The sequence below is a fragment of the Anolis sagrei genome, chromosome 11, assembly GCF_037176765.1.
Source record: "Anolis sagrei isolate rAnoSag1 chromosome 11, rAnoSag1.mat, whole genome shotgun sequence".
Taxonomy (NCBI): domain Eukaryota; kingdom Metazoa; phylum Chordata; class Lepidosauria; order Squamata; family Dactyloidae; genus Anolis; species Anolis sagrei.
The window spans coordinates 29881395-29894271 of record NC_090031.1 but is presented as its reverse complement, the minus strand read 5'-3'; the positions used below and the strand labels follow the sequence as shown (position 1 = coordinate 29894271).

At 39.5% G+C, this 12877-nt stretch overlaps 1 protein-coding gene across 1 annotated transcript; it reads right to left on the bottom strand.

Annotated features, from left to right (window-relative positions):
• Positions 1–315: 315 nt before the first annotated feature.
• TMEM248 (transmembrane protein 248) lies at positions 316–12604 on the bottom strand. The gene is made up of 7 exons (XM_067472129.1): positions 12525–12604; positions 9558–9752; positions 6571–6883; positions 4948–5098; positions 4663–4846; positions 2468–2614; positions 316–2344 (listed from the first exon to the last, which is right to left on the bottom strand). The coding sequence occupies exons 2-7, from the start codon at positions 9720–9722 to the stop codon at positions 2324–2326; spliced, it is 981 nt and encodes a 326-aa protein (XP_067328230.1). The 5' UTR covers positions 9723–9752; positions 12525–12604; the 3' UTR covers positions 316–2323.
• Between the last annotated feature and the right edge of the window lie 273 nt (positions 12605–12877).

The following is a 12877-nucleotide window of genomic DNA, read 5'->3' as shown; positions in this document are numbered from 1 at the left end:
AACAGCGGGAGCTCACCCCACTCTCTGGATTCAAACCTGTGACATTTCGATCAGCAAGTTCAGCAGCTCAGTGCTTTAACCCACTGCGCCACTGGGGGCTCCTAATAATAATAATAATAATAATAAATATAATGATATAATAGTATTGTACTAGGATTCCCTGGCCCTGCCCAGTAAAGGCCACTCAACCTGATCCTCAGGCCACTTACCCACCCAATACCCTGACAGGAAGTCCTGCCTCTCCAGTGGTCCCATCGGTGAGCTTTCCTCCCAAACATCCATACTCGCAAAAGAAGGACAGGCTTGCCAATCATCTCCCTGAAAGGGACCGATGGTCACAGACATTTATTCTCCGCGGACAGAGACAAGGAGAGCGGGCCTAGGAGAGGAAGCCTTGGAGGGGGCGGCGCCAGCGGGACCGGAACGGGAGGCGAGATCAATATGATCCAAACAGTTGGGGAGCCAAACCCCAGAGGGAGCCTCCTTCCGAGGCGCAGCGTCAAGCGTCCTTGCCGAGGGCCCCTCCACGTCCCGGCAGAAGGGGCCACAGTCCGGAGCCCCGCCCGAGAGTCAAGTGCAGCCCCCACACACACACCCCTCCCCCTGGTCCCAACGAACGTCTGACGAAACGAAGCCAGGACCATTGTCAGTCCATTTTGGCTAGCGCGGAGCAGACAGTAAGGAAGGAAGGGGAGGGGGAAAGGAGAGTGGGGGAGAATGGATGGAGGGATAGAAAGAAGAATGGAAGGAAGGATTAGTAGATGGATGGATAGATAGGAGGATGGAAGGATAGTAGAAAAGAAGGAAGAATGGAAAAAAATTGTAGATAGATGACAGATAGAGAGAGAGAGAGAGAGAAGGAAAAGTAGATAGGAAAGAAGGGAGGGAGGGAGGGGAAGGGGAAAGGAGAGTGGGAAAATTGATAGACGCATGGATGGATAGAAAGATAGATAGGAGGAAGGAAGGAAGGATAGGAAGGAAAAATGGAAGAATGTGTAGATAGATGATAGATAGATAGATAGATAGATAGATAGATAGATAGATAGATAGATAGATAGATAGGAAGAAAGGGGAGGGAGAAAGGAGAGTGGGGGACAATGGATGGAAGGAAGGATGGAAGGTAGGAAGGATTAGTAGATGGGGTGGATGGATGGATAGACACATGGATAGACAGACAGACAGACCGACCGACCGATCAATATGTGGGTGGATGGAAGGAAGGAAAGAATTTGTACATAGATAGATGATAGATAGATAGATAGATAGATAGATAGATAGATAGATAGATAGATAGATAGATAGAGGGAATAAAGAGTGGAGTAGATAGGAAAGAAGGAAGGAAGGGTTAGAGTTAGTTAGTTAGATATCTATCTATCTGTCATCTTGGCCCAGCCCTTGGTTTTAAATGCGTCACTGTGTCATTGTTTTTTATTGTTCTAATGCTTTGCTTGATGTTTTATTTGCTTATGACTTTATTGTGTATGTGTATGTTATTGTTGTTGGCGGCCTTGGCCTTTGTAAGCCGCATCAAGTCCTTCGGGAGATTTTGCGGGGTATAAATAAAGTTAATAATAATAATAATAATAGATGGATAGGAGGAAGAAATGAAGGAAAAATGGATGGATAGATAGATTTTCCCTATTTTTGTAAATGTCTTATGTCGATTGATATTGTTATTGTTACAAATGTTGATGTATTTTCTGTGTCTTTTTATGGCACAATTACATGCTGTTTGGTAAGCCACCCCAAGTCCCTTTTTGGGAGATGGTGGCAGGATATAAATAAAGTGGTTGTTGTTAGATAGATCGATCGATAGAAGGAAGAAAGGAATGGTGGATAGATAGATAGATAGATAGATAGATAGATAGATAGATAGATAGATAGGAGGAAGGAAGGGTATGTAGACAGACAGATAGATAGAAGAATAGACACATGGGTGGAAGAAAGGAGGGAGGGAGGGTGGGGAAAGAAGGAAGGAGAGAAGGAAGGAAGGATAGACAGATAGAAGGATAGATACATGGATGTAAGGGGAGGAGAGGAAGGGGCGCCCTGTGTTTCGGCTTGGCCTTGCTCCACAGCCCCTGCCTGGGAGTGTGTGGGGCCAGGGTCCGAGGGGCGGGCAGAAGGCACCTGTGTCCAGAGTGAACGGGCCCCGCACCCCCTCCTCCTCCATCGCAGGCAGGCAGGCACTTGGCAGGTCTTTGGTCGCAGCCCCCCTTCATGTCGCTGGGGAAAAGGGGTCCGGAACGAACGAACGCGGGTCCGGTTGGTCCGGCCAGCAAGCGATCGCAGCCTCGGTCCCTGGCCGAGGGAGGGGGGCCCATCAGGCGTCGGAGAAGGCCATCTGCGGGGCAGGAGAGAGAGGGGGAGAGAGCGAGGCCAGGGCGCCATTGGGCACAAGGGGAATGATAGTTCTGGCCGCCCTTCCCCGAGTCCTTTCCAAAGCCCTTCCTGCTTCCGCACTCACCTTTTCGGGGGGGCAGAAGTCGGGGCCGCTCTGCCGCAGCTTGACCGGCCGGCCCTTGATGACCGCGTAGCAGAACATGGTGATGACCATCACAAAGAGGAAGTAGCTGGTGTGCATCAGGTGCAGGTTGATCAAGGAGCGGTCGTCCTGCAACGGAGGAAGGCCAAGGAAACGTGATCCCTAGAAATCTAATCTATTATTAGATTTCTAGTTGGAAGGGACCCCCAAAGGCAATCCACTCCGACACCCTTCTGGCATAAAGGAAGATTTCTATGTGTCATTATCTATGTGTTGTTGTTGTTGTTGAGTTGGAAGGGACCCCAAGGGACCATCTAGTTCAATGCCATTCAGCCATATGAAAAACAGATTTACTACTAGTATATCATTACTGATTATTATTATTATTATTGTATTGTCGAAGGCTTTCATGGCTGGAATCACTCAGTTCTTGTGGGTTTTTTCGGGCTATATGGCCATGTTCTAGAGGCATTTCTCCTGACGTTTCGCCTGCATCTATGGCAAGCATCCTCACCCTCTGAGGGTGCTTGCCATAGATGCAGGCGAAACGTCAGGAGAAATGCCTCTAGAACATGGCCATATAGCCCGAAAAGAACCACAAGAACTGGATTATTATTATTATTATTATTATTAGTTGGAAGGCGACCCCAAAGGCCATCCAGTCCAACGCCATTCAGTCATTAAAAAATGGACTTACGACTAGATTATTATTCTTATTCTTATTCTTATTATTATTATTATGAGTTGGAAGGGAACCCCAAAGGCCATCCAGTCCAATGCAATTCTGTCATAAAGGAAAATAGACTTACTAGTATATCATCATTATTATTATCATTATTATTAGATTTCTAGAGTTGGAAGAGACCCCAAGGGGCCATCCAATCCAACCCCATTCTGCCATAAAGCAAGACAGACTTATTATTATATTCGTATGCAGTATCCTTATGGCCTCTTTTCGGATACTGAAACATGGCTCTCCTTTTCCAGCCTTCTCTCCTGGAGGCTTAACAGGCCCAGCTCTTTAAGGCACTGCTCCTCATCAGGATGATTATTCATGGTCTCCAGGCCAATGACCGTTTTAGGAAGGAAGGAAGGAAGGAAGGAAGGAAGGAAGGAAGGAAGGATAGATAGATAGATAGATAGATAGATAGGAGGAAGGAAGGAAAGAAGGGAGGGAGGGAGGGAGGGAGGGAGGGAGGGAGGGAGGGAGGGAGGAAGGAAGGAAGGAAGGGTGGATATATAGGAAAGAAGAATAGAAGGAAGAAAGGAAGGAAAGATAGGAGAAAGGAAGAAGGGAAAGAAAGGGAGGAAGGATGGAAGAAAAGAAGGAAGGAAGGGAGGAAGGATGGATGGATGGAAGGAAGGATAGATAGGAGAAAGGAAAGAAGGGAGGAACGTTGGAAGGAAGAAAGGAAGGAAAGATGGATGAAAGGAAGGAAGGAAGGAAGGATAGATAGATAGATAGATAGATAGATAGATAGATAGATAGATAGATAGGAAAGGAAGAAAGGAGGGAAAGATAGGAGGAAGGAAGAAGGGAAAAAAGGGAGGAAGGGTGGATGGAAGAAAAGAAGGAAGGAACGATGGATGGATGGATGGATGGAAGGAAGGGAAGATAGATAGATAGGAGGAAGGGGGAGGAAGGAAAGAAAGAAAGAAGGGAGGAAGGATGAATGGAAGAAAGGAAGGAAAGATGGATGAATGGATATGAGGAAGGAAGAATGGAAGAAAGACTGGATGGATGGATAGATGGAAGAAAGGATGGATGGATAGAAGGAAAGAATGATGGAAGAAAGAAATGAAGGAAGGAAAGAATGATGGAGGAGAAAGGAAAGATGGAAGAAAGGAATGATGGAAGAAAGAAAAAAGGAGAGGGAGGGGGGAAGGATAGATAGATAGATAGATAGATAGATAGAATAGATAGGAAAGAAGAAAGGAAGGAATGGAAGGAAGGATAGATAGATTGATGGAAGAAAGGAAGGAAGGAAAGATGGATTAATGGATAGGAAGAAGGAGGAATGGAAGAAAGGATGGATAGATAGACAGACAGACAGATAAAAGAAAGGATAGAAAGAATTAAAGAATGACGGAAAAAAGAAAGAAAAAGAAAGGAAGGTGGAGGGATGGATAGATAGGAGGAAAGAAGGAAGGGAGGGATGCAGTCCTTGTGCACTCACATCGGGGACGACGAGGGTGAGCTTGGGGTTGAGGGCGTGGTAGAGCTTCCCGACGGCGCCCTTGTAGCACCAGAGGGGGTTGTAGTCCTGCGCCTCCTTGGCCTCCGAGTCCCTGGCCGTGGTGAAGACCTTGTACCAGGAGGAGGCGTTGACGTAGCTCTCGGGCGCACAGTGCGCGGGCTGCCTGCACAAGGAGGGAGCCAGGCAAAAGGGTCTCAAGGACGCCCCCATGGACAGGCGGGCGCCAACCCAGCCAGAAGGAGGAGGAGGTGGAGGAGGACTTACACGGTGACGGGGAAGACGGCCGCGGCTGCCGTGAGCGTCATGCAGACGGCAAAGACAGCCTGGTCGCAGCGGCCGTGCAGCACACAGTCGTCCGAGTTCCAGGCCGCCGGCAAAGCGAAGGTGATGTTGATCTCCTCGTGGGCTTCTCTGCCTTCCGGGGGTTGGAGAGGCGGACAGACAGGTCACAAGACATAAAGGGTTAGGGTCCAGGTCACGCACAGAAAATAATAATAGCAATAATAATGTGTTTGCAAGCTGCCTTGCATCCCTACAGGGAAAGTGATGGGGTATAAATTAAGTTATTAATAATATAATGATATAATAATGATGATGATACTATAATAATGATACAATAACAATAACATGATATAATAATAAAACATGATATAATATTATAATATGATGACATAATAATACCAATACTATAATGATATATTATGATATAGTAAGAATATGATATAATAATAATGATGATATAAAACATGTTAAAATAATATAATAATATAATGACATAATACTATAATGATATAATAATATATAATAATAATATGATATAATGATGATATAAAATATGATAACATATAATATAATAATTATGATACTATAGTAATGATATAATATGATATAATAATGATATAATAACATGATATATTATAATTTAATGACATAATAGTAATGATATAGTACTAACATGATATAATGATATAATAAGATATAACAATAATGATATATTAATATGATATAATAAGATATAATATAATATAATGACATAATAGTAATGATATTATAATGAAATAAAATATGAGATAATAATACCAAAAATAATATGATTTAATACTATAATAATACATACGATTATAATAATATGAGATAATAATACTGATACTATAATAATGATATAATAATAATAAGATATAATGATGATGATGATATAAAAACATGATATATTATATGACAATAGTAATGATATAATAAAATGATATAATAATGATATAAGAATAATATGATATAACAATAATAATATATTAATATGATATAAGATATAATATAATAATATAATGACATAATAGTAATGATACTATAATGAAATAAAATATGATATAATAACAAAAATAATATTATATATTATAATACATACTATAATAATAATAATATGAGATAATAATATTGATGCTATAATAATGTAATAATAATGATATAACATTAATATATTATAATAACCTAATATAATAAAATTATATTAATATAATGATATAATAATAATAATAATATAATGTGTTGTCGAAGGCTTTCATGGCCAGAATCACTGAGATCCTGTGTGTTTTCCAGGCTGTATGGCCATGTTCTAGCAGCATTCTCTCCTGACATATCGCCCACATCTATCCTCTGAGAGTGCCTGCCATAGATCTGGGTGAAACCTCAGGAGAGAATGCTCCTGGAACATGATCAGACAGCCCGGAAAACTCACAGCAACCCAATAATATGATATAACAATAATATTATGACAGAATAATAATATGATACACTAACAATAATAATGAGCCTCTCACCTGAGAGCCCATTCTTATATATTATTTTTATGATATCATTATACAACAACATCAATAACAATGTCCCTCTCACCGGAGAGGCCGACCTGGTGCCCGGAGACGGAGGAGTGGAGGTGAGTGACGTTTCGGGAGAAGCCCCCGAAGGGCCGCAGGGGGTCCAGGGTGAGGGTGATGCCCACCGAGGTGTTGACCGGGCCGGTCTCCTCCAGGGCCTGTGGAGAAGGGGTCGAGGGGCGGGACCCCCCAATGCCAACACCAAGACCACCAGTGGGGCCACCCACACCGCCCTCCAAGGCCCCGCTCTCGTTCGCTAGGTGCTTCAGGGTCTCGTTTTCCGACACGCAGAAGTCCAGGTCGTTGAAGCGCAGCAAGAAGGTGTTCCAGTCCTATCAGGCAGAGAAAAAACGGAGGCCTTGGTCATAGAATCATAGGGTTGAAAGGGACCCCAAGGGACATCTAGTCAACTCCTTGGCATGCAGGAAAAGCACAAAACATCCCGGGCAGGTGGACATTCAGCCTCTGCTTAATAATAATGATGATGAATAGTAATAATAACAACAGTATTATTATATCCATCATTATATTTATTATATCTATATCTATTATTACATTTATTATTTATTATTTTATTTATTTATGACATTTATATGCTGCCCTTCTTATCCTGAATGGGACTAAGAGTGGCTTACAAGTTATATGTACATACAAAATATTATATTATTACCACAGCACAATATTAGTATGATATATTACTATATTGTACTATACCACTATACTGCAATATTATTAATACTATCATATGTAATAACAAATATATAACTATTATATTATATTGCTAGCATAGTACAATATCTGTATTATATAACTATATTGTACTATTCCATTATACTGTAATATTATTAGTAATATTACATGTAATATAACATATATAATAATTATTATATCATATTATATTATTATTAGTATTGTATTACAATATTATGGTCAATATTATATATACATACAATATATTATATTGTTAGCATAGTACAATATCAGTATTATATAACTATATTGTACTATACCATTATACTGTAATATTATCAGAAATTTTACATGTAATATAAACTATATAATTTTATTATTATATTGTATTATTAGTATTATATTGTATCACAATATTATGATCAATATTATATGTACATACAATATATTATATTGTACTATACCATTTACTGTATTATTATTAGTATTATATATTATTATATCTATTATATTTAATATTATATCTATTATTATATTTATGTTTGTATTATGAGCTTTATTTTTACTATATTTTAATTATTACTATACTTAATATTTATTACTATCTTGGATCCCTAGCCTTGCCTCGGTTATTTGTTAAAGTCCATTTTTTAATTGTATCAAATTTCCTTCCTTTCTTCCTTCCATTCTTCTTTCCTATCTATTTATCTATCTACCTATCCATCCCTCCATCCATCTTTCCTCCCTCCCTCCCTCTCTCTCTCTCTCTCCATCCATCCATCCATCATCTCTCTTTCTAGTTTATCCATCCATCCATTCATCTATACTTCCTCTATCTATTTATCTATCTATCTATCTATCTATCTATCTATCTATCTATCTATCTATCTATTTTCTTCCTTCCTTCCTTCCTTCCATCATTCTTTCTTTCCTTCCTTCCTAAAACGGCCAACAGCTTGGAGACCATCCTTCCTCCCTTTCTTTCCCTTCTTCCTTCCTCCTATCTTTCCTTCCTTCCTTCTTTCCATTCTTCTTTCCTATCTATCCATCCATCAATCCATCCCTCCTTCATTTTTTTATCCTTCCATCATTCTTTCCTCCCTTCATTTCTTTCTTCCATCATTCTTTCATTCTATCCATACATCCTTTCTTCTATCTATCTATCTATCTATCTATCTATCCATCCATCCATCCATCCTTTCTTCCATTCTTCCTTCCTCATATCCATTCATCCATCTTTCCTCTCTTCCTTTCTTCCAACCTTCCTCCCTTCTTTCCTTTCTCCTATCCATCCATCCATCCATCCATCCATCCATCCATCCTTCCTTCCTTCCTTCCTTCCTTCCATCCATCCATCCATCCATCCATCCATCCATCCATCCATCCTTCCTTCCATCCATCCATCCATCCATCCATCCATCCATCTTTCTTTCCTCCCTCCCTCCCTCCCTCCTCCCTCCTATCTATCCCTCCTTCCTTCCATCGTGCAAGGTTAATCTCCTGAAACTCCATCAGTATTTAAAAGTTTGTGATGTTGGGCAAGACTACTCTAGTTGCATTATGCATGAGGTTCAGTGTGCTCTCTGGCTGCAGGGTAAACTACAACTCCCACCATGGTGAGTCAGTCCCCTCAAACCTTTCCAGTAGGTTGAGTTAGTCAGGGGGGTTCTGTGTGCCAAGTTTGGTCCAGGTACATCATCGCTGGAGATCACAACTTCTCTGGTTGTGGGTGAACTATAACTCCCAGAAAGGAATTGTTCCTCAACCTGGGATCAGGACCCCTGGGAGGGGGGTCGTGAGGGGGTGTCAGAGGGGTCGCCAAAGACCATCAGAAAACACAGCATTTTCTGTTGGTCATGAGGGTTCTATGTAGTAAATTTGGCCAAATTCTATCATTGGTGTGATTCAGAATGCTCTTTGGTTGTAGGTGAACTATAAATCCCAGCAACTACAACTCCCAATTGTCAAGGTCTATTTTCCCCACACTCCACCAGTGTCCACATTTGGGCATATTGAGTATCCATGCCAAATTCAGTCCAGATCCATCATTGCTGGATGTAGGTGAACTACAGCTCCCAAACTCAAGGTCAATGCCCACCAAACCCTTCCAGTATTTTTCTATTGGTCGTGGGAGTTCTGTGTGCCAAGTTTGGTTCAATTCCATCGTTGGTGGAGTTCCGAATACTCTTTGATTGTAGGTGAACTATAAATCCCAGCAACTACAACTCCCAAATGACAAAATCAAGCCCCCCACAACCCCACCAGTATTCAAATGTTGGGTTTTTGGGCCAAATTTGGTCCAGTGAATAGACATACCTCGGTCCTTTCGGGGGCCTTGATCTCCTTGATCTTGAAGAAGTAGCCCAGGGTGAGGAAGGCGATGGCCACAGCGCTGAGGCTGAGCATGAAGACCACCAGCGGCGGGCGGCCGCTCACCAGAAGCCGCAGGTTCTCCAGCGGGAGGAGGACCAGGCCCAGCATCGCGGCGGCTGGCTGGCGGGGGAAGCCCACCTGCAGCAAAGATGGGAACCCCAAAAGGTCATCCAGCCCAGCCCCCTTCTGCTACAGGCACCTCTGTAATAATTATTACAGAGGCTGGATGGCCATCTGTGAGGATCAGATAAATTATTATTATTATTATTATTATATATTATTACAATTATTATCTAATATTATAATTACTATTGCAAGGGCTGAATGGCCATCTGTCAAGAGGGATCAGATAAATTATACTTTTATATATTATTATTATATTATATAATATTATAATTACTATTGCAGGGGTTAAATGGCCATCTGTCGAGAGGGATCAGATAAATAGTTGTTATTATATATTATTATCATTATTATATAATGTAATTACTATTGCAGGGGCTGAATGGCCATCTGTCGGGAGGGATTGGATAAATTATATTATTATATATTATTATTATTATATAATATTATAATTACTATTGCAGGGGCTGAATGGCCATCTGTTGGGAGGGATCAGATAAATAGTTGTTATTATTATTATATTATTATTATTATTATTATTATTATTATTATTATGTAGTATTGGAATTACTATTGCAGGGGCTGAATGGCCATCTGTTGGGAGGAATCAGATAAATAGTTGTTATTATTATTATATATTATTATAATTATTATATAGTATTATAATTACTATTGCAGGGCTGAATGGCCATCTGTCAGGAGGGATCAGGTAAACAGTTATCTTTTATTTTTATTATTATTGTTGTTGTTGTTGTTGTTGTTGTTGTTATTGCAGAGGCTGGATGGCAATCTGTTATGATAGAATTAATATTATTATTATTTGTCAAATGGGCTTGGATGAATAATAATAATATTACTAATAATAATAGTTTAGATGGCCATCAACTGGGGAGGATCAGATGGGAATTTTCATTATCTTATTATTGCAGAGGCTGCATGGCCATCTGTCAGAAGGGATCAGGTGAATAATAATAATAATAATAATAATAATAATAATAATAATAATAATAATAATAATAAATTATTGTTATTGTTATTATTATCACAGAGAATGGATGGTCATCTATTTGGAGGGATTGGATGAATTATTATTATTATTATTATTATTATTATTATTATTATTGTTATTATTATTACAGAGGCTGAATGGCTGTCAATTGGGGGGATCAGATGAATTCTAATTTTATTATTATATATCATTATTGTTGCAGCACCTGTATTGCTTTCTGTCTGAATGGATCAGATGAATTATTATTATTATTATTATTGCATTATTATTGTTATGCCAGAGTCTGGATAGCCATCTGTCAGGTGGATCTGATTATTATTATTATTGCAGAGGCTGGGAGGGATGAATCAGATGAATTATAATAATTATTTTATAGTATACAATAATAATAATAATAATAATTGTTGTTATTATTATTATTGCAGAGACTGGATGGCCATCTACTGTGGGGGATCAGATGAATTCTAATTCTAATATTATTATATATCATTATTATTGCTGAGCCTGTATGGCTATCTGTCAGAAAGGATCATATGAATTATTATTTCTAATATTATTATTATTATTACTATTATTATTATTATTATTATCATTACTATTATTATTACAGAGTCTGGATAGCCATCTGTCAGGGGGATGAGATTATTATTATTATTATTATTATTATTATTATTATTACAGAGGCTAGGAAGGAGGAATTGGGTGAATGATGATATTTATTTTATATTATAAAGTATATTATTATTATTATTGCAGAGTCTGGGAGGGAGGAATCGAGTGAATGATAATAATTATTTTATATTATAAAATAATTTATTATTATTATTATTATTATTATTATTATTATTATTATTATTGCAGAGGCTGGAAAGCCATCTGTTGGGATCAGATGAATAATAATTAATATTCAGAGGTGGAATGGCCATGTGTTGGGAGGGATCCGGTGAATTATTATAGTTATTATTTGTTATTATAATTATGATATATTATTATAATTATTATTGCAGAGGCTTGATGGCCATCTGTCAGGAGGGATCGGATAAATTATTATTATTATTATGTTATTATTATTATTATTATTATTGCAAAGGCTCGATGGCCATCTGTTAGGAGGGATCAGATAAATTATTATTATTATATATTATATATTATAATTACTATTACAGGGCCTTGCAGGGGCTGGATGGCCATCTGTCAGGAGAGAATCAGATAAATTATTATTATTATTATTATTATTATTATTATATAATATTATAATTACTATTACAGGGCCTTGCAGGGGCTGGATGGCCATCTGTCAGGAGGGATCAGAAAAATTATTATTATTATTATTATTATTATTATTATATAATATTATAATTACTATTACAGGAGCTGGATGGCTATCTGCCGGGAGGGATCAGATAAATAATAATAATAATAATAATAATAATAATAGATTTTAATTATTATATAATATAATTACTATTGCAGCGGCTGGATGGCCATCTGTCAGGAGGGATCAGATAAATAATAATAATAATAATAGATTTTAATTATTATATAATATAATTACTATTGCAGTGGCTGGATGGCCATCTGTCAGGAGGGATCATTATAATATAATATTATAATTACTATTGCTGGGGCTGGGAGGCCATCTGTCGGGAGGGATCGGGTGGTGCCTTCAGGGTGGGAGGGGGCTGGGCTGGATGGCCTCGGGGGCCCCCTTCCAAAGCTGGAGAGTCCATCCCGGAAGTGGGGTGCCAATAACAGTAAGCAGCGAGGCCTTGACTCACCTTCCTTCCCCGCTTCCTTCCTTCCTCCTCCGCTTCCTCTTCCTTTCTGGCGCTGAGCGAAAGGGAAAGTGGGAGGAGCCTCCGAAGCACCGCCCACGACGGCAGCGCCGCCGGGACAAACTTCCTGTTGTAGAAGCCGCGCGCCTCACTCTTCTCTCTTCGTCGCCCCGCCCACTCGCGAGAACCAACGGTGGCAGCACAGGGACAAACCTCCTCCGCCGAAACAGAAGCAGCCAGGACTCTGTGAGTGACGTCACGCGCCCACACTCTTGCAAGACCGCCGGTTCGAATCCCAGCACCGGCGGAAATGACGAAACACACCAAAACAAAACACCACCACCCCAGAATGACGT

Coding starts and splice junctions, on each gene's coding strand:
- TMEM248 (XM_067472129.1), bottom strand. CDS start 9,722: ATGCTGGGCCTGGTCCTCCTCCCGCTGGAGAACCTGCGGCTTCTGGTG. Junction 5,099..6,570: donor GCACCAGGTCGGCCTCTCCG/GTGAGAGGGACA, acceptor AACCCCCGGAAG/GCAGAGAAGCCCACGAGGAG. Junction 2,615..4,662: donor TCACCCTCGTCGTCCCCGAT/GTGAGTGCACAA, acceptor CCTCCGTTGCAG/GACGACCGCTCCTTGATCAA.